General features: G+C 35.4%; 1 protein-coding gene across 2 annotated transcripts in view; it reads right to left on the bottom strand.

Annotated features, from left to right (window-relative positions):
• Positions 1-25,015, bottom strand: part of TMPRSS15 (transmembrane serine protease 15) — a 130,651-nt gene that overhangs the window by 22,276 nt on the left and 83,360 nt on the right. For both annotated transcript variants that reach the window (XM_070045390.1, XM_030877793.2), the window contains 4 exons: positions 16,497-16,607; positions 15,031-15,160; positions 4,255-4,350; positions 319-368 (listed from right to left, as the gene is read on the bottom strand). In XM_070045390.1, coding sequence (XP_069901491.1) covers positions 319-368; positions 4,255-4,350; positions 15,031-15,160; positions 16,497-16,607 — 387 coding nt within the window. The remainder of the gene's footprint in view (positions 1-318; positions 369-4,254; positions 4,351-15,030; positions 15,161-16,496; positions 16,608-25,015) is intronic.

Genomic DNA, 25,015 nt, shown 5'->3' with positions numbered 1-25,015 from the left:
TGGTGTAATTTCAAGGCTTCATTACAGTACTCCCATAAGTATTAAGTGCACATTTTTAAAATTTTCACATATCACAAGGAAATTTAAAATTGACTCATAAAAAAATCATCTTTTTCAAGATTTCAAAGGACATGGAAATTCGTGAAGTATAATATCTTCCTAAATGCCTTTTTAAAATTCTGCCGCCTCTGTCTGTGTTATCTACTATTAATGAAATTTTGTGCACATCCTTTTGGGTGTATGGATACATTTAAAAAAGAAATAAACAGAATTTTAAACTGAAGACTTGAAGGAGAACAGGAGGAAATATTTACTTACATTTATGGTTACATTGTAACAGAATCAGTGAATCCTCTAAGCACTGTTTACTGTAATAGAAGAACAACTGTATTTCAAAAATGGTGCACACAACATTTTAAAGCAAAACATAGTGTAAGTTGTCCTATTTTTTCTCTTTAGTAAAATGGACCTTTAAATGTGTCATACATAAAATGCATAGCAGAAAATCCTCAAAGTCAAATAAAGCTGAGTTCGTATCTTTAACTCTACTGCTTACTCTTCATGTGATTTTGGATAAGTTGCTCAATATCCCCAAGACTCAGTTTTAACATCCATAAAACAGGGGCAATAGTACTTTATTGGAGTTTTGTGAGATGTAAATAAATATTTGCAATGGAATTATTATTGTGTGTTATACACAATGAATACCTGATGAACGGTAGCTTCTGTTAGTTTCTGTGAACCAACCTTGGATTTCACCGTTCTATAATACAGAATATGCTTCACTATTGCTAACGAGGGCCTATTCAGGGCCCCAAACTGTGTGTGAGGCTGTGTACTTTATTCAGGGAATTCAATGATGAATGAATCATGAGTCCTGCTTTCAAGGGAGGCAGACATGTAAATATAAAATAAAGTGCAGGCATAAATAATTAAAAACTCACTACCCATTTAAATATTTGGAGACCAACTTTTTTCAAAGCCAAGAATTCTAAAGAAAAATTAAAACAAAGAAAAAATTTTAAATGTGTTATACTTACTAACCACTAGAGGTCAGTATAACACAAGGAATTAAAGTACTTGCCCACACCTTTCCCTGATGGCAGCTACTGTAGCTATCGTTTGCCTTAAAACACACAAGTACACACATATAATTTTAATGGTTTCTATTTACATATTTAACAACACCTACTGTGCATGTTTTTTAGGTGCTTGAAATTTTAGGGAAGAACAAGTCAAAAAACATAAAACATGGCCCAAGATGCATATGAGATCATTAAGTACAACAAAACAATTCAGTGTGTCTGGAACATACATGATAAGGATTACTTGAAATTACATGCATTCATGTTGTCTGAAAAATCCCCGAGAGCAGACATAGCCAATTGAAATATAAGTAAATATACATTTTATTAATAAGCAATGTGCATGTAGGTATATCTATCTAGATATAGATAAATCAATATGCATTCATAATTCCCCAAAGAAGAAGTCTCAGTTAATGCTTCTTCTGTTATCCACCTATGGTTAGGAGAGAAGTCGTTTTTAGGATGCATCCCAGCATACTGTCAAGTTTCATTCAAACTTTCTACATCTACAATATCCATCAATGAAAACTCATATTCAAAATGGTTCATCATTTTTAGGTGTTAAACAATATTTAAGACTCTGTGGTCTGTGAAAAATGGATGAATTTCTTTTCAGCAAGCACAGAAAAGTTTTTGGTTAACTAAATGGTTACCAGAGAATTAAACTGAGCTTAACACCTCATTCTTCAAGTGTTTTGGTTAATCAAAATTTTCATACACAAACACACACGTAGGGTCTCAGTATACAGCAGTAAGTTGCTTCACTTATGGTCAGAGTGAGCAGTGAGTACATTTGTCCAGGTACGTTATAGAGATTAGAGGAAAATAGAATAACTTTCCTGGCCTTCAGTCCTGGAGTCAGAATTAGGTCAGCCCTCTGTATGGGAAAAAAGTAAATGCCATGATCCTGTGTCTTGCTTTCAGCCCAGAGGGACAATATCGGGATACAAATGGATGGGTTTGTATCTACTGTGTTGACAAAATGAACTGATTTCTCTCCCTATATATGCCCAACAAGTGGCCTTTTTTCTTTCTTTTTCCTTTCCAGAACTGTTATTTAAAGTGATATGCTGCCTTGGAGAGTTCAGAGGTAGCACAGTAGAATGGCAAGTGGAGGGCTTTGAAGCCAGATAAACCTGGGTTAGAATCTCATGTTGCCTCCAGCTTTGTGAACGAGTCCAAGTCACTTATCAACACCAGGCTTTTCCCCTCATCCTTACAGTGGAGCCATGCTACTTAAGTCAAAGAGACTAGAAATAACCTTTGTAACATTGCAAAGTTTCTGCCACAGCATCTGTCACAGGACAGGCATTCAATAAACTGTTGATAAGCACTCTATATCCTGTACCTAGCACCATGCTTAGAACACATTGTCAATCAATATATATTAAGTCAAATTTTTTTTGTTGTTGTTATCTAGGACTACTAGACAAAAAATTGGAGGAAAGGGAAACCCAATACTGGCAGCAGCATGAATTGTACATCTCCAGTTATATCAGGTCAGATTGCTGGTACCATGTTGAATGGCCTTCTCTCAGTGGTGGGAAAATAGTAGTCTAGTCATGCATATGCCTCATAATAGGAGAAAAAAATGGGGATCTAAGTCGATCTTCATAGTTGGAAGAATCATCTTCTTTGATATCCTCTTCCTTTCCTAATTTTTTTATTATGACCACTAGTGAAAGGGTGTTTTCAAAAACACCAGATTTCATGGGGCAATAAATGTATTTCTGCAATAAATAAATACATACATACATACATACATAGATACTAACTAAGTGCATATATGTTTGATTTCCTGTCAACCCAGTATAAGGTGGCTAATTAAGGAAGAGATTAAGAACGTTCTGGATTATTGATGTGATGAAAGTTTCAAGTATCTTTGTGTGTAAATGGTGTCTCTTTCAAATAACATGAACATACATACAATAAAGACATCAATGTATAATGATACTGGCATTTTGTTGATAAGCATGGAATAAACTAGTTCTTATTTTAAATATGCATATAATTAATATAAAATATTCTGTACTTTTTCCTTTTTTTCTAACTGATTCTTAAATGTCTATGAAATATAAATAAGAGACATTCTCAGCATACACACTGTTCAAGATCTATAATGATAATGCAAATTTAGACATGCTTTATAGAAAGGAAATCTAGTAGGCCACTTTCTCACTTGCAGATGGTTTGTTTCACCCTTGATGAGACTAATAAAATCAGTCAAGGCCCTGCAAATATTCATACAAAATATTCAACTGCAAAGTACTTTGGTACTAAAACTACTCCTTTAACAATCTGCTTTACTGGTTGAGCTCACAGACATGGCAACTTTTCATGAAGAGCTGAGTAATTATATAATTTCACTTTTCACCATTAAGTGTATTAAACAAAGAACTTCAAGCTAATGCACCAGCAATGATATCTTAAATCCTTGTCTGTTGTTACAGCTTCTTCTTGAAGTTACTATCTTCCCATCCAAGCTGGCCTTTAATGGAACTGTAAAATTCAGAAGCCAATTCCAACCGAAGTTATCATTAATTCCCAAACAGCAGAAATGACATAATCTAAGCTAAAACAGATCTTTGAATACAGGAAGGATGCTGCTTTTTAAAACATGAGTAAAAGCTGTAAAAGTGAACCTGATTGTAAATAGCAAAGGAGAAAATGCAGACACAACTTAAAGTCTGTACTCTTTCACTTAATAACCATGTTCTATTTGCTAGAGAAAAGAATACCATGACTTTTTTTATCCCTTTCTTCTCTTTTGATGATAACTAATTGTGTCACTCTTTTTAGTCTGATCAACATTGGATCTATTTATTCCAACTCTCACAATTTCTTTGTATGGGGTTTACTTGTTTATAAATCCAAGAGTATGGATAAAAAGAACGTGGAAGTAAAACTTATTGAACCTCTATCAGTGTGCTCTCTAATTACACTGTAATACTTCATTTGACCCTGTTACCATATGTATATGAGGATTAGGCAATGTTATCAGATAGGATCGATTAGATATTGTTTGAGATTACCTGAATAACAAAAAAATTAAATAACTTTCAAGATTATGTGGCATATATGGTGGTATTAAAATCTGACTGACTTCAAAATCCACCTTCTTTCCTGTCCATGTACAACTAGTCAAAGAACACATTTTGAGACCCACCTTGGTGTTAGTATTAAGCTGCCATTAGGTGTTGTGTTTAGTTGTACAAACGGTCCATGTCCAGTAGAAAAGATTGGCATGGATGAGTTTCCACTCCTAGGGAAAAGCACGCAGACAAAACAAAAACACAAACAAAAAGTCATAAACGAAACTTCTAGTTATTTAATGCTGTGGACATTGAAATAAATTATGAAATCCCAGGCAAAGAGATTAACATTTTAATATTAAGCTTCAAATGTTTTGATGTCTAAAAGATGGTACAACTCAGTAGAAGAATTACTCATAATGACATGAAATGTAATTTTAATTTTTGCATAATACCTCTTGTTCTTGTTTGCCTGCTCATATATGTTATTTAACAGAGTTAAAATCAGTGCATATGTCATTTGAGTGTCTGATTTGTTTCATTTGACTTTTCTATGTTGTCCAACAATTTCTATAATGGTCAATTATAATGACAACTTCAAAAAGTTGCCGCAACATAATTTATTAATCTTTTTTTTCCTGTTAAGTGTAATTCATCTTTTAAAAAAATGCACGTTGCCTGAGAACAACATAGAAAAAGGAGATCCTCAGTGTTTACTTTTGTTGCTTTGTTCTTGATATTTCATTCAATTCAAAGCCTAACAGCCCTAATTTAAAATCGGAAGCTATGTTTTTGCTCTAAAAGAGGGAGTATGCAGCCTGTACCTCCAAGTGTCAAATGGTGAACCAGAATGGGATAAAAAGACACCTCCATGTGACAAAAGACATTAAGTTACTGGTCTTTCTTATCCCTGAAAACCTGTTACAGTTCTCAACTGTGAACCTTCACTGAAGATTTCTTTTAATTATCCACTCTTCCCTAGGCTTAGCTGGAAACTTTTAGCTTCTCACTTTCTAATCTTTTTCTTGCCTTTTATTTATTCCAGATTTTAATCTTCATATAAAAATATGCCTTTAGGCTGGAAACATCCTGATTCCTGCTATCTTCTCTGGGCTGGCAGGGAGATGATGTGGTTCCTATCTTTTAAAGTATCTTGAAGGACCCATCCACTCCCTCTTCAAAAGAAGGTCCAGTGTTTTTTCCAGGCTATAGTCAACGCTGACCCTTTTCTGTCTGTGTGCATAGAGGAAGTTTCCAAGGAACACTCATGGCTGTTATGATCAGTAAGAGGAAAAGAATGAAGTAGAGGGTGTTTCCTTTCTCTTTCCGGTAAGACAACACCTTAGAGAAACTGAAAGTGTCTGATACCTTTCATTCACTGAACAGAGAACTGGAACAATGGAGCTTGTATTTAATGTCCCAGAATTTATCATCTTGCACTTTCATTTTATAAACAGATAAATGTTAACTCAAGCACACAAATCAATCACCATTCCTTTAATAAAACCTGAAATGGATTTACCAAGGGAAAATGAGTGTTGCTACTATTATTGCTAAAGATTAAGATATTCCTTCCATGTGGGAAGAAGAATCATCTTATTTAAGGACTTATATAAAATATATTTTTTTATAGGTCAGAAAACAAAACAGGCATAAAGACATGCAAAAAAAAAAAAGGAAAACACTAATCTGAAAAGATACATGCACCCCAAAGTTCATAGCAGCATTATTTACAATAGCCAAGATATGGAAGCAACCTATGTGCCCATCGACAGATGAATGGATAAATAAGATGTGGTACACACACACACACACACACACACACACACACACACACACAGGAATATTATTCAGCCATAAAAAGAATGGAATCTTGTCATTTATGACAAAATGGATGGACCTGGAGGGTATTATGCTAAGCAAAATAAGTCAGACAGAGAAAGACAAATACTGGATGTTTTCTAAAAAACAAAACAAGTGAACAAATGTAACAAAGTAGAAACAGACTCACAGATACAAAGAACAAACAGGGGTTTGTTCACAGATACAAAGAACAAACAGGGGTTGCCAGAGGGGAAATGGGTGGAAGGAGGGACAAAGAGGTAGATTAAGAGGTAGAAACTTCCTATTAATCTGTCTCATATCAATTTAATTTAGACCAGCCAGAAGAAGCTATAGAAGGGTAGAGGAAAATTTCTTCCTCCCTGACAGTGTGTAATCTATAAAAATATCCAATATGTTGTACACCTGAAATTAATATAATATTGTAAGTTAACTATACTTCAGTTTAAAAAAAAAAGATCTCAAATGGCAGCAGAGGGTATAGAAGATCAGGAATGCTCTAGATCAGGAAGGACTTTACCACTGCAGGAATCTTTTAGTTAAGGACTCACACATTTAGGGAAGACAGGATGTGGATCAAAAGAGATTTTAGATGACTGAATTTTACCGTCGGTACAGCTTCTGGTACAATTCATCAACACTAATCTTGACTTTTAAGAATATCAGGGAATGTCTATCCAATTTGAAGAGGCTCTAGTTGTGTTGACTTTACATGAAGGCTCCAGAAACATCATTGGAATTGGTTGATTAGTGTACCTCTTCACTGGGAGGGACAAGTTGGTGGATCCTAGTTACTCTCCAATCTCCCTTTTAGATGTCTGTCTTCTTTTACCACTTTTGGTTCATGTTCTCAGTATCCTTATTCTGCTGAATGCCTATGTGTGTTGTATATTCTTCTAGGTAGTTTTCTATGTTCCCGACTCTCCATGATGAAAGATTTTCCAGGTGTGTAATCCAGATAAGCAACATTAGCCTCACCAGGGGCTAGTTACAAATCGTCCAGCTCTATCCCAGATCCACCCACAATTTTGAAACTCTGGGGGTGAGATCCAGTGATGAGTCTTTTAACAAACCTTCCAGGTGATTCTGATGCTTCCTAGTCGCAAACCATAGTCAAATGAAATATCTAATTCTTTACTTGTTCAGGAGGCTGCTCGTTGATTTCCAAAGTGACTTCTAGTTACCTATAGTAATCTTATTATAAGCAATCTGTTTAAGCCACTGATAAAGTTAATTCATATATCAGGACCCACAAAATGGTGGTCACCCAGGGGCCTGGCCCACATCACAAATCTAAACCTAAGTCAGCCTACACTTACAGGAAGTGTTTCACTTCCTGAAATATAGAAAGAAAATGTAACACCAGTCACAATCTTCCAACTCAGGTTTAGCTAGCTCACCTTACCCTAGAAAATGGGACCTGGTAGCCTATATGCCTATAAGGAAATCCCTGACCTTCATTGCCTCTTCTAATGTTCCATAAAACTCACTGTTGCCCCAAATCCCTCAGGAATAGTGCTCCACTGCTTGTGAGGCACTGTACCCCCAATCTATGGGCTGTTTACTCTTGAATAAAGGACGTCAAATTCGTTGTTAAATTGTTTTAGTTTTGTCATTTGACAGCACTCATGACTACGTGGGGGGACATCTAGAAGAGTAATTCATTAAAAATATACATCAGAGTTGTGGATTTAAGCCTTCTATTATCTCTAGCTGTTTTTAGTCTATTGCTTAGCTGTCTTTTTAAAGACAGATCCTGAGGGGATGCATTAATTTCTCTGGAAACTCAAAACAAAATTAAATTGAAAAAATATTGAAAAATTATTTATAAATCAGTTTTTAATCTAGTATCTCTTTATTACACACCTACCACTGGCATTGCACTGATAGGATTGGCAGTTAAATTTTTAACACATGCCTATTCTAGAAGAAAGACTAGAGGCAAATCTTTAAGAATAGACTATTTAGTAAACACTAAATGTGCTACCCTGGGATTCTGAAGTGCTGTTCCATAGTGATGTTTTCACGATCTGGTGGAGAAAAATAGAGATTATGTATACACGTGGAAAAAATGACACACATAAAGCTTGTATTCTAAGAGCGTGTTCTATATATGCAGCCTCAAACTTTATATGAGAAAAGACTGCAGTTAATGGTGTAGATATATTGTTTGGGGTTATTCAGAACAACTGGAAAAAACATTCTTTTGGAAAAAACTTCTGAAGTACTCCCATAATTAAATTTTTTGTTGTAAATATTGGTATCAGCAACCTAAGAGTGGTGTATAGAGGCCATCAGTTCATACAAATATTTCCAGGTGTCAGTGCTGGATGTTAAAAGTTGGAATTTAATTAGAGACAGAGTAACTGCATTTCAAATCCTTCCAAATCAAGCTCACCTTTTTCAGACTGAACACAATTTATTCCAGTTTGTATTCATAGTAAGCAGAATATAAGCAGCAGAAGTTTATGACAAACTATTTCTTATTTTAAGAAATGGTGGAGATGATAAAGATATATTCAATATTTAAAATATTCTTGGCAAAATAAAAGGTTAGCAACAATATATTAAGTCACCATTTATTATTTAGAAACAAAATCTCAGAACTGAAAAATTGAACTGTTGAGAATATATTCAAGGGATGATAGTTTTCTCCTGTCCTTATCTGTTTCTATTTTAGAATATAGAAGCCTCCCTCCCCCTCCCCAAACAACAGGATTTAAGGGAATGGTGAAGATATTTTGGTTTGGGGAAAACCATAATATCTTGCTGTTTTTATGTAACAAACTTTACGTGGAAAAAAGTCTTTGAGTAAAAAACAAAAACAAACAAATAAAATCCCTAACTCTGTTAACAGACTTTTATAGACTAAACAACTATGTTGCAGAAAATTTATCAGTAGATGATTCACAACTGACCAAAAGAGATTTTCTTAACCTTTATGTGTATAATTATATTCTCAGTAAATTCCTTGCCACATAAATCTCTCTGGGTTACAAAATACCCGTTTGAGTGTAAGTCAAAATAAAAGTTAAAGACAAAGAGATTTCTCCTTAAATTGTATTAATAAAAATAAGTGACATTTCACATAAAAGAGTACCTTAATTCCCAATAATATGTTTTCAAATACTTAGTGGGATAAATCAGGAATGATTTTTTTCCAAGCAAGCAATAATACCAACCTGTGTTTGTTGAAAACTTAGCCATGATTTTTTTTTTTTCCCTTTTAATTATGTCCTACTTATAGTGGTCTTTTTAAACTCTCTAATTTTGTTTTGATCTGCTGGGGGAAAAAGTTTTCCAGAGAAGTTAAAATAGGCTAGTGTTGGAATGACAAGCTGAGGAATCCCCTGGATTAAGTCAGAGATGACCCTCACATAGGGTATTTAAACCTGGTTGCAGTAGGAAACAAATGTTTGTTTGTTTGTTCTTACTTTGTTTTTAACATCAGATGAAATCAAACTGCCAAACTTTGGAGATGTTTTGTACAATTTCTATGTTTTTTACTGAAACAAGTACACAAAGTTCCATGGGTTCCTTTGAAATGAGAGGACTACTTATCAGAATCACGGGGGCTTCTTTAAAGAACCAAGACCTCTGGGCCTCATTCTAGCCAAAATTCCAGCCTGGGTTCTATGGAGGCCCTAGTAGTTCATGGTAACCTGTAGGGGGCTTATATTTGGAGGAGAAATAATGACATCTTTATTTTTACTAACTAATTGAAATATAGCCTTTTCTTCTGATACAAATTCAGGTGACTAACCACAATATTATTAGAAATACCTATACTTTTGCCACTAAAACAAATTGCAGATATCTTCAGATCACACTGCAGTTACTGTATAACTGTAAAAATATCATTTATGTTCATTTCTGATAGTACAATAATCATTGGAATCGCCAGTATATCTTATTTACTATGTTAATAAAGAAATATATAATACCACCCTGTATTTTGAATACTTTGATAATTTTTTTCAATGTAATGAATTTCCTTTGTAGTTATGTGTATTTTACTTTATGCAAAAATATGAACTTAAGAAGAGGTTGGCAAGTTTCACCAGACTGCCAAAAATGCCCATGACACACGCAAAAGAAGGTTAAGGATATCTACCCTAGATAGTGGTTCTCAAACTTCAGTGAACAGCAGACTCACCAAGAGCTATTCAAACACAGATTGCTCTGCCCAGCTCTAGACTTTCGGATGAGTGGGTCTGAGGTGGCGGTTCCAGAATATGCGTCTGTATACATGCATCCCAGGTGTTGCAGGTGCTGCTAATTTGCTTTTTTTTTTAAATTCATTTTATTGAAGTATAGTTGATTTACAAAGTTGTGTTAATTTCTGCTGTATAGCAAAGTGATTCAGTTATTAACGTGCTTCTAAAATCACACACTGAAAACCACTGACCTAGACCATCCTGAATCTGAATGTCTGGGACCATGACCAGGTGACTGTAATGCATCACCAGGTCTGGGAGCTGCTGATCTAGCTTCTGGATTACAAATCAGTGGTAGGGTGGTATGCTTGCTTTCATGCCCTTGCCCATAGCACATGTAATTACCTAGCCACTGTGTTTTCCCCAACCCTGTTAGATAATAAGCCTAAGATGAATCTTAGGAAGTTACACAGTTACAGTAGTTTGCTATTATTTTCTCTTTACTTATTTTTAATTAATGCATTTCTAATTCTAAAACAGGAAAAAAAACCCATCAGAGTTATAAATTGCAATTCTGGCAAATGATGAGCTTTTTAGCTAGGTCAGTTAAACCAAGTAAAATAAAATTTCTTTTCACCCCCTCCCCCTAGCGCCCCTACCTGACCAGCTCACTGCCTCACTCATCCCACCCTAGGGACATAGCTAAGACTAAAATTAAAATTTCCTTTGGTGTTGGACTTGTAAATTAAAATTTAAAAATAACAGAAAACATTATTTAATTATTTTTGTGTCAAGTTAGCAAATAAAAAGAAATCATTTAAAGTTGAATGTAGCAGTTATATATTTTCTATTAATTCCTATATCTAATCTTTGTTGTTTTATGTTAAGGCTTTTTCCCACATAGTTGAAAATTTGGGGACACTGACAGAAAATATAGTCAAGAAGAGGAACATTATTTTTCTACCAATTTCTTAAACTAATAGGAAACACAGGTTCTATTTTCAGTTTTCCAGGAACCTATTTTTAGTGCTAAATTGTGCATACAAATTTGCTGTAGTGCTTACACAGGAAATTAAATTATCATGCTCTATTTATTTGGCAGGTTAACTTAAAAAAATTTTACCCCTCACCACCCCCCCCCGCCAATTTTTGAAACACCTCTAAAATGGAAGAACATTGAAGTAATTCCGTTTCTTATTTGGGGTTTCAGAATGAGAGGCTCAACTTGATGTTTTTGATATTTGAACTGAAGGTATCTAGCCAGGACTATTATGCGATTTAAAAATTAACACCAGCTCCTCATAGGGCTGCCTCATGGGGATACATATAACTAACTCTATTTTTAAAACATTAGTATTTCCTGAATTTTGTAGAGCTGTACAGACCTGATGACTTCTCGTTTTTAATCGCTTAGCAGGGCAAAACAACTGCATAGTTCATTTACTGGGTTAGCAACAGGGCAGTGTGCTTTCCTAGGAAATACCATTTTAAAAATCACTACTCTAAGTTTCCTTAACATTTATTCTTGCATCAGTATAAAATGTTTTCTTTCATACTTTGATCAGAGACATGAAAATGTTATTCAAAGTACTTTTTACTTATGCAGCTATCAATGGCAGGGAATGAAAATGTTTCATTTAGAAGAGGAAAGGCTGATGAAATCTGCCTCATATGATTTACTAGAATCTGTGGGGAATTGCATTTTGTATCCTATCTGAATAAATAATCTTGAGAGACTACAGTGCCTTTTTAATAAATTGACTCCTAAATTACTTCTCACTGTACCAAACACATCATTTTAAACTCGCCAAGTTTTCTTTCATTACCATGCACCACTCTAGACAAATTCTCATTAAGGCTCTAACTTTCTTTCAATTACTAGAGCACTATGGAGACTACTTAATAAGTGCAGGTCCAAAGATTAAAGTCTTTGCAGAGATTACCTGACTCATTTCTGAAGAAAACAAGCGTCTGACCTTCACGAAAAATATTGTATCCAAGAGTGGGATGTACTACTCGCTTTTCACACACTAAAAAAATCTAGTTTTCTGTCCCTGTCTCCATCTGGAAGGACTGTGAGTCATTAGAAATGAGGTCAGTGAACTAGAGAGTAAAATATGGTTGGGGGGGAAAAACATGTAAATAGATAGCTGTGTGGAATTGGCTGTCATCCACACAGCTCAGGCCATTTTCTAGAAAGCCTTTCTTGACATGCCCAAATTGAGTATAGGTTCTCCTATAGCACATTGTATTTATCACATTATGTTGTAATTCTTTTTTTTTAACATCTTTATTGGAGTATAATTGCTTTACAATGGTGTGTTAGTTTCTGTTTTATAACAAAGTGAGTCAGCTTATTTACGTGTCTATCACCACCACATAAGCATTTAAAGCAAAAACAATGTCCCATTCATCTGAAGACCAGGCACAATATCATTACCAATGCTTAGATTTCCGATCTGGGAGTAAATAAAATAATATATTTATATTAGCAACTATTAAAAAATAATAAAGATAAATGTTTCCTTTCCAATATGTTCTCTCATGCAAATGAAGGAATCAGCACTATGTAATCACCCAACGAATTTTATTCAAACGCATTCAAAATATTTCTGCCAAAGAAGATATCAATCACTTTGATCTTTGTAAATGATTCATCTTAACCCTGATCTATCCTCAAGGAAACAATTCAGTTAAGATTCACAAACCACAGTGGAAAGAACACCTGTGTTTATAAGCATATAGTGATGCTTAGGTGACGAATTGGGACTCAAGCTCCTGTGTAATAAAAGCCCAATCATCCAGGGCATTTAGATTCATCCATTGTGGACACAAGGTCAAGTAACCCATCTCCTCAGCCTAAATTTTACTAAGTTTCTGAGTCTATAAAATAGTTCCTCAGCATTACTGGCAAGTTTAGTAGTGGAAGCAAAGGACTTCCTAGGGCCTCACCTGCATGAACTTGCTATTGAACTAAAATCAACATTAAAGTAGGAACCTGGAGTCAGCGCCACTTATGCAGTGCTTTACTTGAAGTGGGGTTAAACAATTGTCTGTTTCAGTGTTTTGTTGATTCTTCATCAAAAAACTTTATTTCCCCTAACCTAACCTCCTCCAAGACTCTTTATGTCTCAAAACTCCCCAGGTTAAAAGGGTTTTTGTTAGAACACAAACTATAATGTATAATAAAAGGGATATATATATATAAATTGCAAGGTTTCCAAATAATATACATAGACCAAATTGATGATTATTTACATGATGGATGGTAAAACTCACTTCCTCCATTTGAATTTGACAAGAACTGCCTTCCTGACGAGGATGACATCACTTGCATGAGACTTGGAGCTGGCGAGTTCCCATTCTGAAGGAACAGCATTTTGGGAGGTAAAGGGAGCTGAAAGCTCTCAATCCAACTAGTAGTTATCCAACTTCTAGTATCCAAGAAGTTATAGAGCATTTCTGACACTCTGACTGGGGCCTCAACACATTTTCCTATTGTAAAATATCTCTATGTGGTGGTTAGGTGCTATTTTTGGCACTGGTAATCAATATAACTCTCCAAGTTTACTAGAAATTAAACACTGCACTAACATTATTTCTAGTGGAAAATATGTTTTGGGTTAAGAAATAAACATTTTGAAATAAATTTCAAAAATCTGTGTATAGAATGATGACTCTATGAATTATTAATCAGCAAGAAGGGCCCCTTAAGAGGAAAGCAATCAATTACCTTTGATTTTGATGAACTAGAAATAGCTGAGATAACTTGGAAATGCTGGGAGTATAGGTGGATGTGGACTTAAATTATTTTCCTTTGTAACTTTGTGTAATCTTCTAAAATAAATTAGAAAACAATTCTCCAGTTCAAGGTGGAAAGGAAATTATAATGATTTATAACTGGCAAATGTATACTTCTGGCATACATTTATTTAGCTAGAAATATTTATATTTACATATATACTTATACATAAAGAATAATTTATTGCTTCAACAAATATTTTTTAGCACCTGTATTTTGAAACAAATATAAGTCTAGATATTAACAATGCAATAATGGATAAAATAGACATGGGTCTTACATTTATAGACTCTTAGTTTACAGGCCAACCTGGTAAATAATATAGCGCTATGAGTGATAAATAACCATATGTGACCCAATATGGTTAAGTCTCTCAAATCATGAATACCAAAGGATCAGAATGGTGAATTAGAGTTGACAGATTATACAGCTTAAATGAAGTAAATTATTACTACTTCTCACCCACCATTTTTCACCTCATCACTTTTGAGACTGATGAGAAGGTAAAAAACGAATATAGTGAACTTATATATTTGAGGTAATATATTATGATATTAAACTGGGATGTAAAGTAAATTTTTGGTGAATCATTAATACGGATTTGTCACTTGAATTAAGTCTTGTAATTTTGCATATTCTTTATCACAATAATTATACTGATACAGATCTTCTGAAAGAACTATTATGAACATGTCACAAAGATACAGCAAAAGCGTGTGCTCTGCGTTACCCTTGTGATTAGTTATATACATTATAATATAGCATAAAATGGAATATTTCCTTTTCTTAAAAATCTACAGAAAATATTTAATGACATGAGAAATGTTCATGTGTAAGTAGCCTACAAGACAGAGCATAATATGGTATTTTGTATGATTTTTTAATATACTATTTCTATATACTTATATTTATGTAATATTTATAAAAAGGTTATTAACTGTGGTTGTTTGAGAATGGGGTTAGGCAAGATTTTTATTTTTTTCCTTTTGATCATGTATATTTTCTAAATCCATAACTTCCATAAATTTTAAATTTCTTAATAAACCCAATTTGAAACCCATAAAAATGCTTGAGAATAATTTAAGAGAGAGCTGGGTAGAATTACTTACCCTAGTCCCAGCAGCTGACAAACATCATTTGAAATCTGGGTCGTCCAGTTCTCAGCACAAGCTACATGCCATATGCTCTGTATTCTGAACTGCACCAAACCACGGTTTGTCGTGCCATTGAAGAGACGCACTAAAGAGATTAGATCATACATAGGGTCATTGTGACCTAAGTTGATAAAAGGAAATGATGGACTCTAAACATGCAATGTTCTTAACATTGAGAATTTAGAGATTGATAGTATGTAATTTTTCGTAACAGTATGCTGGAAGTCTTAAGTTGAAAAAGATAAATTCGGTAGACTTAATTTTGCTCTTTCATATGACTATAAAAAGGGAAAGGGCAGAGATATGCGAGTTCACTGCATACCAATACAGCAAATAAACAGAAAATAAAGCTTTTTGAAGAGAATATCTTACAAATGTGTTCTCTAAAAGAAGGAAAACTCAAGTTCAGGAATAACTGTAAGCATTTTTTTTTTCCTACTTCTTTCTCCAGAAGCTATTTTCTTTGCCCTTATTCTTTTGCTGTTTGGTTTCCGTCATCTTCCCCTCTGTCTTACAACCATTTTGGATAGAGTGTTAAGGCCATTAGTGGCTAAGTGGGGATTGGGTTAAGCTAAGCTAGTTTATCAAACAGGTAAAATATCACCCATCATAGTTTTACCCACAGACGCCACATTGTAATTCTGTAAGTGAATGTTATGTTTACATTTTTTCCCTATTATAAAAAGAATAACAGCATGCACTTTAGAATTAGACAGACTTAGGCTGGAAACACAGCTCTAGCCCTTGTTAGGTTTGTGATCTTTGGCAGCCCCTTAACTCCTCCAAGCCTCAGCTTTCTCATGACTGAAATAGAGTTCATTCTAATTATGTTAAGTTTGTTTTACAGCACTTAGTTACAGTGCATGGCACATCATAAATAGCATTAAGTATGTGCTCTGAAATAAAAGTAAGACAGAGTAAAAGTAGCCATTACTCCTAATGTGATAGAGATCTGGAGTGGGGCTGGACAGGAGTCGCAGGCAGAAGGAGTAGTAGATACTGAAGAATCAAGCATGTGAAGGAACAAGTCTAAGAAAGACAGTTATAAGTGAGCATGAGGGTGCCTCTGTGTGTAGGCAATTTACAGAGTATAATAGTTAATAAGAGTGATGCTAGTGTGCCTGGTGTGGGCTGTTGTCTCTCTGTGGTATTTTATGCTTTTTACCTGAAGATGGGTTGTCCTAGACTTAAAGTTATTAAATGTAGTCAAGTTTAAACAAACAAACAGAAACAAGAGTTTGCATGTTAGCTTTTATTCTAACCAGAATGGTGACAGCGGTGCTGAAATCACCGGGAGATCATAACTTCAGAGTACCAAAATATATCCTAATAAATATAGTCATAATCTTCCTTTCACATCTGTAGAATCCAAATGTAGAGGTTAAGCTGATAAAAAGTATTTTCCTAAAAATAAAACGTACCACAATGTGCTTCATCTGAGCCATCTTTACAGTGTGGAAAACTGTCACAGAGATTCACCAGTGGGACACACTCTCCATTTTTACACTGAAAATTGTCTTCCTTGCAGGGCTCTGTGGGGGAAAAATATGTACTGTATAGGATAAAGAAATGACAGACGGTTCTAGAGTACCCATCCCATTTCTGCCCCTTTAAACATCCTGTTATTTGCCACAGTGCATAGTTAAAGCTGGCTTCGATATTGACTATGACTACACACTTACTGCTCAGAATGTTTCTGCAATAGTTCTGTCAAAGCCAGAGGCATGGCTTAAGAAGAGCATGTATAAAACCTTAAGCATCTCCTTTGCAGCAGAGGGCAGGGCAGTTGCAAGAGATGGCTGAGAGGTTTTGGACATACCTCTCCCGCACCATCTCTGTGAGTCTCAAATTCTTCCAACCCAAATGAACATATTGGGCTGGCCAAAAAGTTCGTTCATAAGATGTTATGGGAAAACCAGAACAAACTTTTTGGCCAACCCAGTACAAGTAACAACCACTGGCATGTTACACAAGCATAAAGAGATCTCTTGGTTTTACCATCCAAATGATACCTCCAAAACTTTATTATATAGAAATGTGGAAGGGGCCTTTTGGTGGGATCAAAGTTGGACCAGGCTGGAAGCAGTGAGCTTGATTAAAATGTGATGAGATGGGAAAAAGTCATCTAAAGAAATGGAACCTGCAATAGTGGTAATTTGAAGGGAGGTAGGAATGGAGAGCCAAACAAGAAAAGCAGGGTTGGAGTCATGGGAATGTGCTTGGACATTAAGAAACAGAAGGAAAATGAAGAGGCTGGACAAGGAAGGAACTGAGTAGATCCGGTAGTTTTTTCCAGAATTTGAGTTGTGCAGAAAGATGTCTACTTGAAATACTCATTGTGTAAAAGGAGTGAGAACTATGTTTCCTGTAAATGTTTGTTTAAATCTTAAGGACTTTTGCCCTGGGAGAGTCTTCATCTCACTGGAAAGAGGGGTTTGCTTTCCTCGAGTTGTTTTCTGATTGACTTGGGAGGGGTAGCTACATCCTGATATTAGGATCTCTGTTGGGGCCACACGGGATTTGGACCCTCTGAGAAAGGAAATATTAGTTGGGTATGGAGAAGCTTGAAGTTTCTTCCCCTAGTGGTGCATGCACAACAATAATGGGGAAGAAAAAGCACTTGAAAAAAAAAAAAAGGAACAGGGAAACCTGTATTTTAAAAGCTATTAATGAATATTAATCATTGACTACTATACTGTACTGTTTTCATAGATACACAATTCATGTTAAAATGGTTTCAAAAACAAATGGTACTGGTCTCCACAGAGACTTTCTGAATTTATGATGGCCAAATGTAATGACACCTGAAAGGAATAATTTCTGTTGCTTTAGAATCTAGGTTGTAGCCCCAAATCTGTGAGCATTGACAAATACTGTAATGTTCTAAAGAGAGGTACTAAATGTAGCCATACTAATACTTTAAAAATTACCGAAACTAGTCTGGTGACTATAAATTTCTAGCTAGCACCTATTTCCAGCTATGAAAAAGAGGATTCGAGTTTTTTTCTAGAAACAGACTAAATAAGGGTCTTAAGGAATAGTGTTATCATGTGCAATATGGGAGGAAGTTGCCATCCAGCAAACCAAGTGAAGGATGCCCCGAGAGAACCAACTCATACTGGGTTGCCTTAAAGAAGAGAGGTCATCTCACTCCCCAGCTGAAAGTTTGTTACACTGCAGAGTCATAAGGGCTAGTGCTTACACGGGACTAGTGCAGGGACTTTCAGGTACTTTTTTCAGCTGGGACCACAGTAAAAATACATATTTTAAATTGTACTCTAGGGCATACCCCAATGTGTATATGTGTGTGTGTGTGAGTGTGTGTGCATGTAACTAAATTAAAATTTACTTTGTTCTGTTATTTCTATTCTATTCCATTCCATTCCATCCCATCCCATCCCATCCCATCCCATCCCATTCTATTCTATTCTATTCTATTCCATCCCATTCCATCCATTTTGCTCCATAGCAAAGAATGGTGGCCAAAACTCAATAAATTGATTTCATGATACACTTTTTTTTTGTTGTTTCCTGCGGTACGCGGGTCTCTTACTGCTGTGGCCTCTCCCGTTGCGGAGCACAGGCTCCGAACGCGCAGGCTCAGCAGCCACGGCTCACGGGCACAGCCGCTCTGTGGCATGTGGGATCTTCGTGGACCGGGGCACGAACCCGTGTCCCCTGCATCGGCAGGCGGACTCTCAACCACTGCGCCACCAGGGAAGCCCTCATGATAAACTTTTTGAAAAATACCAGACTAAACTGAAGTATAGTGAAAAATTTCATGGGAGATGGTAACTTTAGTGTCCTAAATTTTGTGGGTAGATAGCTATGTAAATAAAGATCAGTATTCACTTCCTGTGTAATGAATTTAGAAGCCAGACATTTGGCTGGAACTTTCCTTGATGATAGTTAGGTATAAGAGAGAGGGTGGCAGTAGAAAAAAGCTGCATTTTCTCCATGTGCAGGGCAGTGCATGAGTTTTGTTTTGGCCACATGGACACTGGGAAAGATAACTGAGTGACAGCCGCCTGTCAGGACAAGCTGGCTCCAGCACAAATACGTGCGGGAATGAAGCCTGGCTGGTGGGGATTATGAGCAAAGCAGGGTTATAAGAGATCACAGGGTAAGTAGTGTACTACCCATGCCTACTGTGCAGTGGTCCTGGGGAGGGGGGAGAGGAACACACCAAAGAACCCACAACTCTGTTCTACAAAAGAGTTAGCATTTGTCCAGGAGCTACTGTTAGCTGAAAGAAAACTACAGTGGTGGAAGATTATCCTTTTCTGCCTCTCTTCCAACACTGGAGCTATGGGAAGATGGAAGGGAAAGAAAGTGGGAAATAAGTTAAAGACAATATTTCCACCTTCTTCTACTTTAAGATATCGGGCCAAGATTTGTGCCTGAGTTGGGAGATTAAATAAAAAAGAGCTGTGACTTAGATGATATTAAGGTTTTAATGTTGTATTTGACTGTACGTTTTAATACCTAAAAGTGAGGTTTAATTACCCAGTTAAGAAAATTGCATACCTAAAATAACTGGAAAAATGAAGAGATCTGCCTGAAATATCCCAGAATAAAAAGAGAGATTTGGGGCTTCCCTGGTGGCAGAGTGGTTGAGAGTCCGCCTGCTGATGCAGGAGACACGGCTTCGTTTCCCGGTCTGGGAAGATCCCACATGCCGCGGAGCGGCTGGGCCCATGAGCCATGGCCGCTGAGCCTGCGCGTCCGGAGCCTGTGCTCTACAACCGGAGAGGCCACAACAGTGAGAGGCCCGCATACCGCAAAAAAAAAAAAAAAAAAAAAAAGAGAGAGATTTGAAATAAAGTAAGTAGAGAAAAATAAAGTTTTATCTGTTTATATTCTCATCAGGTCCATTCTTTAAATTGAATGTACAATGTACTATCTGTAATACCCTTATGCCTTGTTTCTTCATTTTATATGCTTAGGACTTGACAAAATGACTGGAACAGAGTAGGAAATCAGTAGATATTTGTTAAGTGTTAAGTGAATTAATTTATGTTAAATGAGTGACATGCCTCAAAAATCAGTATGAACCTTAGTAATAGAGTTGACACAATACAAAGAAATCTTTAAAAGTATGATTTCAAAAAAACATTTAAAAATTAGGCAGTTGATTGGCTGATGGTAACTCTATTGATTTGAAAAGTAAAAATTGATTCTATGAATTATGTAGATAAAATTTACTGATTTGAGTGGTGGTCAAAACATAAGCTCTGGAATCATATGACTGGTTTGATCTGCAGCTTAGCCATTTCCTATTTTTTTTTAACATCTTTATTGGAGTATAATTGCTTTACAATGCTGTTGTTAGTTTCTGCTTTATAACAAAGTGAATCAGCTATACATATATATTCCCATATCTCTTCCCTCTTGCATCTCCCTCCCTTCCACCCTCTCTATCCCTCCCCTCTAGGTGGTCACAAAGCACCGAGCTGATCTCCCTGTGCTATGCGGCTGCTTCCCACTAGCTATTGGTTTTACATTTGGTAGTGTATATATGTCCATGCCACTCTCTTACTTTGTCCTAGTTTACCCTTCCCCTTCCCTGTGTCCTCAAGTCCATTCTCTAGTAGGTCTCCATCTTTATTCCCATCCTGCCCCTAGGTTCTTCATGACCTTTTTTTTTTTTTTTTTAGATTCCATATATATGTGTTAGCATACGGTATTTGTTTTTCTCTTTTTGACTTATTTCACTATGTATGACAGACTCTAGGTCCATCCATCTCACTACAAATAATTCAATTTCATTTCTTTTTATGGCTGAGTAATATTCCATTGTATATACGTGCCACATCTTTTTCATCCATTCATCTGTCGATGGACACTTAGGTTGCTTCCATGTCCTGGCTATTGTAAATAGAATTGCAATGAACATTATGGTACATGACTCTTTTTGAATTATGGTTTTCTCAGGGTATATGCCCAGTAGTAGAATTGCTGGGTCGTATGGTAGTTCTATTTTTAGTTTTTTAAGGAACCTCCATACTGTTCTCCATACTGGCTGTATCAATTTACATTGCCACCAACAGTGCAAGAGGGTTCCCTATTCTCCACACCCTCTCCAGCAGTTATTGTTTATAGATTTTTTGATGATGGCCATTCTGACTGGTGTGAGGTGATAGCTCATTGTAGTTTTGATTTGCATTTCTCTAATGATTAATGATGTTGAGCATTCTTTCATGTGTTTGTTGGCAATCTGTATATCTTCTTTGGAGAAACGTCTGTTCAGGTCTTTTGCCCATTTTTGGATTGGGTTGTTTCTTTTTTTGATATTGAGCTGCATGAGATGCTTGTATATTTTGGAGATTAATCCTTTGTCAGTTGCTTCATTTGCAAATATCTTCTCCCATTTTGAGGGTTGTCTTTTCATCTTGTTTATGGTTTCCTTTGCTGTGTAAAAGCTTTTGAGTTTCATTAGGTCCCATTTGTTTATTTTTGGTTTTATTTCCATTTCTCTAGGAGGTGGGTCAAAAAGGATCTTGCTGTGATTTATGTCATAGAGTGTTCTGCCTATGTTTTCCTCTAAGAGTTTTATAGTGTCTGGCCTTATATTTAGGTCTTTAATCCATTTTGAGTTTATTTTTGTGTATGGTGTTCTAATTTCATTCTTTTACATGTAGCTGTCCAGTTTTTCCAGCACCACTTATTGAAGAGGCTGTCTTTTCTCCATTGTATATTCTTGCCTCCTTTATCAAAAATAAGGTGACCATATGTGTGTGGATTTATCTCTGGGCTTTCTATCCTGTTCCATTGATCTATATTTCTGTTTTTGTGCCAATACCATACTAGCCACCTCCTTTTTATTTATTTTTGACCCTGGGCAAATAAATTAGTCTTTCAGAAACTCAGTTTCCTTCACTGTCAAATAGGATAAATACTACTTATGTCTTAGGTATATCATGAGAGTAAATTTTTATAAAGTTAAATGCATTTAGTATACCCATATGAATACATTGAATGCAGAATAAATTTTATCCTTAACAGCAAAGTATTGATAGTAACATTTAGAAATCATCCTTTTCATTGATATTTTTAAGTTACTATTCTTACTTCTATGTTCTGGTTGTGCGACTTTCCCCTCCAGGTAATGCAAGAAATCACACATAATCCTTTCCTCTGGGTATCTCACAACAATAATTGGAGCTATTGGTATAGGTTATTTTAAACTTTGATGAAGTCTATATTTTTTCATTCCAAATTTAAGTTACTTTAATAAAAAATACTTTAAGGAAAGCATGACTGGGCTGGTTGTTTTTACAAATCTTTATCCAATGAGAATAAGTTACATATATCAAGTATAATACTATTAGGGAGGTTTTTGTAAATTTAATTATCAATTTATTTCACAAACACATTTTTTTTTTTTTTTTTTTTTTGCGGTACGCGGGCCTCTCACTCTTGTGGCCTCTCCCGTTGCGGAGCACAGGCTCTGGACGCGCAGGCTCAGCAGCCGTGGCTCACGGGCCTAGCTGCTCCACAGCATGTGGGATCTTCTCGCACCAGGGCACAAACGCGTGTCCCCTGCATCGGCAGGTGAACTCTCAACCACTGCGCCACCAGGGAAGCCCCACAAACACACATTTTTAAACCAGGTTAGTGAGATGATAAATGGGCAAAGACAGCTACTTACTCTACAGGCAAGTATTAATGTTCTAACTGAATTTACATTTTAATCTTTCTAGTGTTAATTTTCAGTTAGCAAACAGGAATACTTAAAGCTAGGTACATATGTTTTTGAATTTATATATTCTATTTTAAATCTATACTTAATAAGCATTATATTTATTTAAAAACCTGATGGCCTAATTATGTACCCAAAATCAAATATCATAATATACTTATAGAATGTTAGTCACAGCTAGTTATTTTTATATTACCCCATTTCTTTGTTTTCATAGTTTGTTAAAATCATTATGTAAAAATGAGTTTTCAATATCAATAATTTAATAATAGATAATTTATTAATAATTTTACTCTTTTACTAGTATAGCCAGGCTATATTTAATTGGAGAACACATATCCATTGAATGAAAATTTAAATATCTGCATATCTGAATAAAAATATGAATGAAAACATGTATAAATATCTGAAAATTGTAATTTATTTTTGTGCTCTAGCCAAAGCTGTTAAGGTTATACCGTATGAACATAGAAATATTAACCTATTTCTAAAAGATGAATATATTGGATGAAAAAATGCTGTATGGAGCAAAACAATCTATTGCTGCTGAACTGAAAAGAATGACAAATTCTGAGGAGAAGTGTGAATAAACTCTTTCAAAATTTCCCTTTACATGCATGAACTGAATTCTGATTCTTTGTAACATATAACAGCTCGGCTTCATTAAGAAGTCTTTAATCCAAAAGTTTAACTCTCTGTGGCCTCTTATATCTTATTTCTGATAATTTTATACCCATAGTGAGAGAGAGAGAAAAAAAAAATATTACTAAGAACTGAATTTTCCCATCTCCTTTTTATGAAGTCTCCAGTAGCCCTGCCTCATTTAGTCAACATATGCTTGGTTTTAATGGAACTGAATTGATCTCTAAGGCACATGCCACACAATCTGGGGAGGGCTCTAAACCCCTAAATGTAATCAGCTGCCACTTCCACAGTTGCCAGATAAGCACTATTGAATTCCAAATTAAGATTCTGATATTCAGAAAAGAGCAATGAAGGGAACTTCAGAGGAGAGTGATCTTAATAAATCTATATTTCATATACTCTAGTTTAATGTAAATAAAATGTGAAAACTAAGATAAAGAAAGGAGATACAAAAATATGTTATATAATTGTTTTATTCATCAACTGAATGCTTTGGAAGGTGTCCCTAAAATATCTCAGAAGATAAATGAAGCACATACATGCTACAAATTTATGATATTCCTTTGATCCCTTTTTCCTAAAATGACCAGCAAAGCAGAGCACCAATATAAACAGATATGTGTGCCTAATGTCTCTTTCCACTACCAGTGTGATTATCTGCCACTGCCAATTCCCTGTTTCTATAATTGCTTTTCAGCCTTTTGGTGTAAAAATCTCTCTGGGAGAAGATTATGCTGATGATGACTCAATCCCTCCATTTTCTACTCTCCAGCAGCATCTGTCCTGTGGCCAAGAGGGATATGAAACCACATTCCCAGCATATTAAGCACACAGTGATGGTCATGGAAGACTCCATTTTAGCTTCAATTTCTCTAAATGATTTATTACCTAAATAACGTAATCATAGTAACTGAAATCTAGTGAAAGGGTAAACAAATATAAGCAACACCTATGCCATAAATCTCCAATCTATTTTTTGTTGGAAGCCATAGATTACGTTCTTTTGGCTTTTATCTTGAAGGGAAATTTATTGTACTATTTTTCAAAATCCTAATGTATTTATCTTATTATAAGACTCTAATAAAAGCTAGTAACTGTAATATTTTTAATAGAAGAGATGTTGCTGCCTTCCTTTTCCCAACCTATTCTCTTTCCACTTCTTTCCTCCCTTTTCCCTTACAATTTAAAATATGGCTTTAAAGACCTACTATTTCTCTAAAATTTCAAGATGCTTTCACTTTTGCAGATGGTGGAATGCTCAATAATTATTTCAGTTGTTTGGATTTGTAAATAAATTCACTCCCTTATTGGTTAGAGCTATTAGTTTTCTTATCTCATTAGTTCAGTTGGTTTTACTATTCATCTTCATTTCTTTAAAAATATAGTACTTCTCAGCCAAAAACCAATATCATATGATATTGCTTATATGTGGAATCTAAAAACATGATACATAAGTTTATTCTTTTTGGTGCGATGGTGAATGGGATTGTTTTCTTAACTTCTCTTTCTGATCTTTTGGTGTTAATGTATAGGAATGCAAAGGATTTCTGTGTGTTAATTTTGTATCCTGCAACTTTACCAAATTCATCCATG

Source organism: Globicephala melas, chromosome 4, assembly GCF_963455315.2.
Source record: "Globicephala melas chromosome 4, mGloMel1.2, whole genome shotgun sequence".
Classification (NCBI taxonomy): Eukaryota; Metazoa; Chordata; class Mammalia; order Artiodactyla; family Delphinidae; genus Globicephala; species Globicephala melas.
Note: the sequence above shows the minus strand (reverse complement) of the source record. Positions and strands in the feature narration are given on the sequence as shown.